The 7,878-nt window shown below is 38.1% G+C and overlaps 1 protein-coding gene across 1 annotated transcript; it reads right to left on the reverse strand.

Moving 5' to 3' along the window:
• Nucleotides 1-738: 738 nt before the first annotated feature.
• LOC140975428 (RNA polymerase II C-terminal domain phosphatase-like 3) lies at nt 739-7,070 on the reverse strand. Its single transcript, XM_073439135.1, has 12 exons — nt 5,977-7,070; nt 5,746-5,878; nt 5,562-5,617; nt 5,412-5,472; nt 3,770-5,335; nt 2,733-3,332; nt 2,488-2,634; nt 2,125-2,393; nt 1,907-2,018; nt 1,528-1,785; nt 1,379-1,425; nt 739-1,275 (listed from the first exon to the last, which is right to left on the reverse strand). The coding sequence occupies exons 1-12, from the start codon at nt 6,642-6,644 to the stop codon at nt 1,209-1,211; spliced, it is 3,984 nt and encodes a 1,327-aa protein (XP_073295236.1). The 5' UTR covers nt 6,645-7,070; the 3' UTR covers nt 739-1,208.
• Between the last annotated feature and the right edge of the window lie 808 nt (nt 7,071-7,878).

Below are 7,878 nucleotides of genomic sequence, written 5' to 3' on the forward strand. Positions count from 1 at the left end.
ATAATTAAAAAATTGCAAGTTATGAACTACGACCGTAAATTAACGAGTAAAAATGGAAAAATATGTCGATTACAAGATCGAAAATATAATTTTCTTGATCAATTATTTTAAAATTAGATTTAAAATGAAGGCAACTTGTTTAAGCCTTACACGTAACAAGAGAGGGAAAAAGATCCCACGGAACCTGCTGCCGAGAATATGCTTTCCCGGCAGGGGCAGAGGCGGATTGGTACCATTTATACAGTCAACGTGAATCAAGAAACTAGTTTTTATTTGCTTTAAAGCAATTTATACAACAGTTATATTAATATATATGATACAGCCAATTAATTAATTTCTCGATTCCTTCAAAAAGCATTTTCGGGACTTCTTTTATTATTTACAAAAACTTGTATGAGACAGTCTCATGGATCGTATTTCATAAGACAGATCTCTTATTTGAGTCATCCATGAAAAAATATTATTTTTTATGCTAAGAATATTACTTTTTAATGTGAATATCGGTAAGATTGACCCGTCTTACAGATAAAGATTCGTGAGATCGTCTTACAAGAGACATATTCTTTATTATTTATTTATTTAGTGCTTTCATTCATGGAAACTTGAGTATTTTTCAGTTAAAACAAAATGATATTTTCACACTTTTATTCTGGTAAGAAACATATTTGGGGTGGTCCATGATTGGTTAGTCAGCAAAGTTCCCTTAAAATTCAGTGCCATTTCTTGTGCTAAAGGAGGAAAAAGAAAAACAAATTCACCTTATCAAGCAATAGACTGACAAATAAAACCACCACCCTTTTTTGGGCATCTCAAGGCTTAACAATTAGAGCAAATTTTTACAACTCCATTTCCCCAATTTTTAACCAAAATTTGTTGGCCAGAATATTAACATTAACAAGTTACTCCTTGGATTTTCCACCATTGATTTTAGTAAGTTCTGAAGTTTAATTTGGGTTTTATATTCAATTACCCTCCTTTCTCCATGCTTGTAAAAGGTCGATTAGGTTTACCCCGATCGGCGACCCGTTCTCCCCAAGGTCAGTTGATGAGAGTGCCGGTCACTCACCCCCCTCTTCGGTTCTGTTTCCAGTAATGGTGGGGTCTTAAAAGGGTTTTTGAAGTTCCCTGGTGACCCCATGTGGCTTTGCTAATATACCCCAAGAATAAATAACAAGCAAAACCATGGGAAAATGTGTGATGGGGGTGGTTTATTGTTGTTTAATGGAAAAGTCATGCTCATTCGCTCTTCGGTAAAGCAACGCCGAGGCTTCCACCCTGAAAGTGTTCGTTGAGTTGAAGGCGTATTCGATTTGACGAAAAATTAGTAATACTAGGAGAGAAAGAAAATGCATCGAGGTGAACACATGCAATGTCTTACCAGCCAGGATGCACAACAAATCTTCCTTTAGAAAGGGCCCAGTTCACCTATTCAGAAAAATGTAAGATCAGCTACAATTTTTCCGAGCCTTTGGGCTGAGAGGGATAAGTGACAAATAGATTATATGGAAATTCAGGGTAGGAAAATACCTTGTCAGTCCCGAGGGAATTAGCCACTACATGGGTGACCTGATCATCAATCTGATTGGTGCATACAGCACCAAATTGTTCAGCTGTTTGCCATAGAGGATGCATGTGAGGATTTGCTTCACCAACGGGGAATATCCGGCTAAATACAACTCGGCAACCGGCAAGAATCTTCCGTTGTTCAGAAGCTAAGATGTTTCTAACATCAGCTTCATCTAATGACAGGTGTGCAAAAAATGTGTGATGTATTCTCTCAATAACCTGCTTTGAAAAAACAAATTAAGCAATCAACATATCCTATCTATTGAAGTAATATTCAACAATCTCATTCGCACATTCAGCAACACATCATTTACAAAGTTGTCTGGCGCTTAAACAGTACCGCTAAAGAAGAAGCCAAAGTCCCAAATTCTGGTCTTTCATCATGGTCAATCTCAAGAAGGGAAGGACCCGGTAGTCCAAATTGTCGTCTACTACAGGGAAAATAAATATACCTGATGGGGAGAAACAAAAAGGAAGAGATCAATCAAAGAATCGAGGGATGGTTAGCTGAAAGGTTTATGAATTGAGCAATATCTCAAGAACAAGGCGGATCCTTACCGCTCTACAACTATTAAATTTAGTTTGTTGTGAGGCCACACTCGGACGGAATCATCTATAATTACTACAGACGATTCCATTCCCAAAACTCCCTCCAAGTCCTTGATCTTGGGAACCCTGTCTTCACTATCAAAAGGATCACCATCATCACCCCTCGAGATAACTCGCCCAGAAAATAATTCTCCTTTTGGATCAAGCAATTTTGCCATCTCAGTGGCATAATACCTGTTCCCCATGGTATATAGATGCAGCTCGAAGAGTTTACTAGCCTAAAATGGTATATCAAGAAGCATCACAAAGCAAAGAAGGTTCAGTTACTATTTGATAAAACAATGGCTAGCAACAGAAAGAAGAGGGGGCCACCTTCTCCAAGAAATTCCATATCCCAGGCCGCAATTTAGTCCACATTCCCATATGAGGAAAACAAAATAGATGCCTCTGAGGCTTTTCCCGATCCTCCTCCTCTTTTTTTCTCAACATTTCCTCATGATGCGGATCAACTTCAACAAACTGGAAGTAAAACAGCAGGCAAAAACCTTGTTCTTAATTTCTTTCATATGTTTCAACAATTTGTGATGAAATTAAAAGCTAATCAAAATATTCCATGCCTTCGCTGAATTAAGAAGAGTGTGATCGAGATCCAAGACAAGACACAACTTGTGAGCAGCAAACATTTTCTTCTGTTCTTCCATCCTCCTAGTCCTCTCTCTTTGGATAGCAACCTTTTGTTGGTCATCAAATCCATCAAACAAATGCTCAACATCACACCATGCAACTGGTGGTCGGGGCGGGACAACAGTTGGTTCTTCAGAAGACAAGCTAGCCCCATTTTTTAGGTTTCCAGACTCAAAGTCCTGGCTCTTATTTTCAGTCCCAACTTTATGAGTCGGTAATGACAGAGATGTTGGAACCTCAGGTGGTATCGATGGAGAAACAGATGGTTTAGACAAGGACAATATATCAGCAATATTTCTCAGATTATTAGTGAATTGCCTAGTAATATCAGGTTGTATCACAGAATTAGAAGCCATTGATTTCTTTTCCGATTGATCCTCTTGCCTTAACGTGCCCAAGTTGCTGGTCATTGTCAAACCAGTTGAAGTATTTATTTTGAGTTGATCAGACCCAGCAGAACCACCCTTCTGATGTGCATTATAATGAACACGGCGTGGATCACGGGGTTTCATGCGAATCTTTCCAGAATCCTCCTGCATATTATATTATATAATTGCTTAACGATATATTTACTGTTAAAATATAATAAAATAAATAGAAAGTACATTTTCATCCAGTATTAAGTTGAAGAGACAACCAAATGACAACAATGGTGGTAGTATATCCATTTTAAACATCTACTTTCCATGTTTAAAGTTATCTGAGGACACTCCCAACACAAATAATAATTCTGGGTTCCATTCAAGAGTAAATGTAGGAATTATCTTCCAAAACTCTAGGAATGAATCAGTTGCATGTCTAGGTTCAAAGTTCAGAAAATGGAAATAGGCCAAAGGTTGCACAGAGTGTTAAACAAGCAAAACTCGGAAGCAGTAAACAAGCAAGAGTATCTGGAAAGGCATAAAGCATGAGTATTGTTGAGCTAGAAAAAACTGGAAACTTAATACAGAGCATGTATATAGGTTCCCACCACAGCAACCCCCTGGGGAGGTGTTTGATTTCCAGCTGGTGGCTGCTGCCCCAGAACGGCGACATTAGGTGGCACTCCATTTGTTGACAGTACGGATCCAAGCAAAGAATCTGAAATTGGCACGTGTGTCATACTTTTGTTATAATCAAAAGACCTCTGGTGTTCCGATTTAAGTATGTTCATAAACATAGATGGATTCACTGCAAGATCTCTTAAGAGAGACTGAAGGTAAGTAGTCGCATTGGGATCTGTCACTTGCAATTTTGTCGTTTGATTTGTTAATGGTAAATTCACAGGTTTGCTTAGAGGCAGAGAAGAGGTTGGGCTAGTCATAAAACTTGTTGAGTTTGCACCAAGTGTTGGCAAGCTTGTCGTTGAACTTGGTAAAGATATGGTGGTATTCTGACCCATGATCTGGAATTTCTCATTTCCTTTTATTGTTAAATTAGACGTAATCGAGCTGGTAGAAACACCAGTCATAGCATTTTCCAAATTTGCTGAATTGCCTACGCTTCCCAGGATATGGTTTCCTCGCATACCCTGCATTCCAACTGTTTCTCTGTCCTCCAACCAACCACCAGTTTCAGTCACTCCTTGCACGTCATGTGCGATTCCAGAAACTGTTGACTCATTTCGTTGCCGTTTCAACATGGGACCAGCCAAAACTAAGTCTTCAACTATCCTCTGCTTCCGTGAACTCATAAGTCCAAGAAGAGGCTCCACTCTGGGCTCATCATTCGTGGAAACTGCGTTGGAATTGACCCTTCGAAGCCTTGGGTCCCTAATTTTGGCAGAGGAGGATTTCAACACAGGATTTGAGGTGGTATTTCCAGGACAGATAGTCATAGCACTGCTCATCCCTTGACCAGTAAGTACCATGGAGGCAGAAGAAGAAACAACAGGGTGAAGCAAAATTGAGGATTTCACAGGACCACTCATCTGTTGCCCTATCATTGAGGTGTTGACATTCTGAATAATAGAACTTGAAACTTCCCCACTAGTTTCACCATTTCCAGTATCACCTTCTTCAGAAGGAGTTGGGCTTGGAAGTTCGTCGTTCCTGAAAAAGGAACTGTGGCCAAACTTCTGCTGATAAGTGGAAACAGCTTTGACAGCATCAGTCTCATAAGGATGCATTATAGCATTCTCTTTCCTCAGAAATTGTCTGGGGACTGGCCACTCGGGTTTCGCTGATTCATGTCCCAACAACAATCCTTGACCAAAAGGCAGAGATGAAGTCATAACTCGTGTATGAGATGGAAGATTTTCTGCATCATAATCTATATGAAGATCAAGGAGTGGACGAACTGGTCCTTTATGCTTATGATTATCTAACACTAATTTTGAATCAGCCAGTGAGAAGCTGCTATGAGCTTGATCTAAGGATCCAGTATGCCTGAATAACATTTCATCTTTTTCCAGGCCAGTTAAGCCATTATTAGCCATCTGAAACAACACATCGGCATCAGTCTTACAAAACCCTACATCCACGTGTTTCTTCTTATTATCAATGTCATCGTTGGGCGAAATAGCCAATGAATTATCTGATGATACGATAACCTCCATCTGTGGCAGTATGCAACAAAGTGAGATACATGAACTCTTAAAATCCCACCGTTGGACAAACTAAGAAAAATCTTACCTCTTTCAACTGCTGAAGAGAGAAAAGAGGCGGCTTTAAGCTTGTCACATGGATCAGCAACCTATAAGCATGTTTGAAAAACTGGGTAACTAAGTCGTTTATTATCAAATACAAAAGAAAAGTATACGAATAGAACATGCAAAACAGAACCTTGACAGGATGTCCCTATTCTGTTCTTTGAGTCTTGGATTCATCGAAAAGAACACCTGCAAACACCAATTCTAAGCAACTTTCCGGAAGTGTATAAATGAGATGTTTCCCAACAATCCATGGAAAAAAAATCTATTATTGAGAAAATGTGAGGTAGGAATATTAAAAAGTCCAAATGTCATACTGAATTGACATTCTCGATGGCAGTGTATAATTGTTTAGCAAGAGTATCTTTCTCAGCAGATGAGCTCTCCAAAACCAATCTATGCAAGTTGTCAACTGACTTCTGCAAACTTGAGCACCATATAACAAATGATCTACACAAAGAAACCAAAAACTATATCAATTACTTATCCAAACAACTCAGCGCCAAAGATGAGGGACATCAAAGTCGAAGCATTCCTATCTAACTTACTTATCAGCATCAGCCACAATCAGACTCTGGAGCTCTTTTTTTATCAAATCGATCTGCTTCTTCTTCTCAAGATGATCACTCCTGTCCGGATTAACTTTCACCTCCTCTTCAAGTTCCATCGGTTCGGCTGAACCCTCTTTCTGGACAACGGACTCAGAATCCAAATCTATCTCCCCCTCCTCCAACTCCCCTTCCTCCTTCTCACCGTCATCCTCCAAATCAACGACAACCTTATTAGCAGACGACAAAGTATCTGTCTTGGCATCATTATTATCGTCACAATCATTATTAGTGTTAGTACTTGCACCATCCATCATCACAAAAACCTCGTCCAAGGGCTTATTGTTTACAGCCTGAGCCCAAGCCAAATTGTACAAACCAGAGTTGTAAGACTTGGGAGCAATCTGATACTTATATACTTCCCTCATCGTCCAACCACTATTGCCACTCCTAGTTCCACCACCACTATTTTGACTCGGATTATCACTAATAGCATTGGTTTTCTTCGAATTATCAGTAATTTTGAGAGGCGAAGGGGATGACGGTCCTTGTTTAGTATTAAAATCTTCTTCGGTAATTTCTTCAACCGAGGCGGAATCTGAGATCTCCCCTTCCTCCACATCGTGAACCTCAACTTCAACAAGTAGCTCCTCACAACCACCTTGCATTTTTCAAAAAACTAGCTCAAAACCTTCAAACCTCCCACCAATCTGACCAATCACCCAACAGCCAAAAATCAAAATTCACGCAATAAAAAAAACCGGGAAATCAAAATCGACCCCNAAAAAAAAAAAAAAAAAAAAAAAAAAAAAAAAAAAAAAAAGAAGGGGACTTTACTGCAAAACAATTCGGAATATGACGAACTCAGAGATCGCACCAGAAGTCAACAGAGGTTTTTCAAATTACAGAGGAATTAATAGTCGATTTCTTATATTTTACTGGTTTAAGGAACAGATCCGGGTGTTTATTCTTGAAATTTATAGATTAAATTTTGCCCTAATTCCTATTCGGAATCGGAAATGAAATCGTACGGCTCCGGAAGGAAGAGAGAGAAATAGGAACGAAGAGTGAAGTGGGTTAGATACCTCAACAAATCTAAAGATCGATTTGTATACGCCAAGTTTGAAGTTAAACTCCTTTTGACCAATAGGAATATAGAAAAATCTGTTGAAATTTTTTTTTAAATAAATAAATAAATAAATATATATTATTAGGTATATTGTGAGACGGTATATACGTTGACCCATGTAATAAGGCCCTTCCTTTTGTATAACTAAAAATTGAAAAATATTTTTTCATCCCGCTAAAAAAATTTTCTTAACTTAAATCAACTGTTCATGGCCATTATGGGAAAATCATGTACGAAAGAGATACTTTAATTACATTTATATATCAAAAATCGGGATATGATGATATACCCCAGGGGCTTCCAAAAGTGGAACAGGTGTTTCACTCCCAAAAAGGGAGACTTTGATTTGAAACTTGGTCTAACAAAAAAAAAGCATGGGAAATAAGATAGTTCCTTTTTGTCTAAGACTCATTAATTTTTATCTGTGAGACGGATCAACTTTACCGATATTCAAAATAAAAAGTAATATTCTTAGCATAAAAAGTAATATTTTTTCATTGATGACCCAAATAAGATATTCGTCTCACAAATACGACCCGTGAGACCGTCTCACACAAGTTTTTGCCTATATTTTTTTGTAGTTGGTTAATTAAAATTGGATTTAATTTTTATATCATTTTGGGACTTTTTTTTTATCCATCTCACCTGAACTAATGTATTTGACACTAAACTCGTTACATGTTACATGGTATAATTATCACAATCGGTAAAAAAATAAGTGTCAAATACATTAAATGTATCTGATCGTAAAATATAATCCAAAACAAGTATTA

This window comes from Primulina huaijiensis, chromosome 4 (genome assembly GCF_012295235.1).
Source record: "Primulina huaijiensis isolate GDHJ02 chromosome 4, ASM1229523v2, whole genome shotgun sequence".
Lineage (NCBI taxonomy): Eukaryota > Viridiplantae > Streptophyta > Magnoliopsida > Lamiales > Gesneriaceae > Primulina > Primulina huaijiensis.

What these genes read in the sequence shown, in the direction of transcription:
- LOC140975428 (XM_073439135.1), bottom strand. Translation starts at nt 6,644, where the DNA reads ATGCAAGGTGGTTGTGAGGAGCTACTTGTTGAAGTTGAGGTTCACGAT. An exon ending in AATTTAATAGTTGTAGAGCG is followed by an intron (nt 2,019 to 2,124) that starts GTAAGGATCCGC and finishes TCTCCCCATCAG; the next exon opens with GTATATTTATTTTCCCTGTA. An exon ending in TTTGTTGTGCATCCTGGCTG is followed by an intron (nt 1,276 to 1,378) that starts GTAAGACATTGC and finishes GAACACTTTCAG; the next exon opens with GGTGGAAGCCTCGGCGTTGC.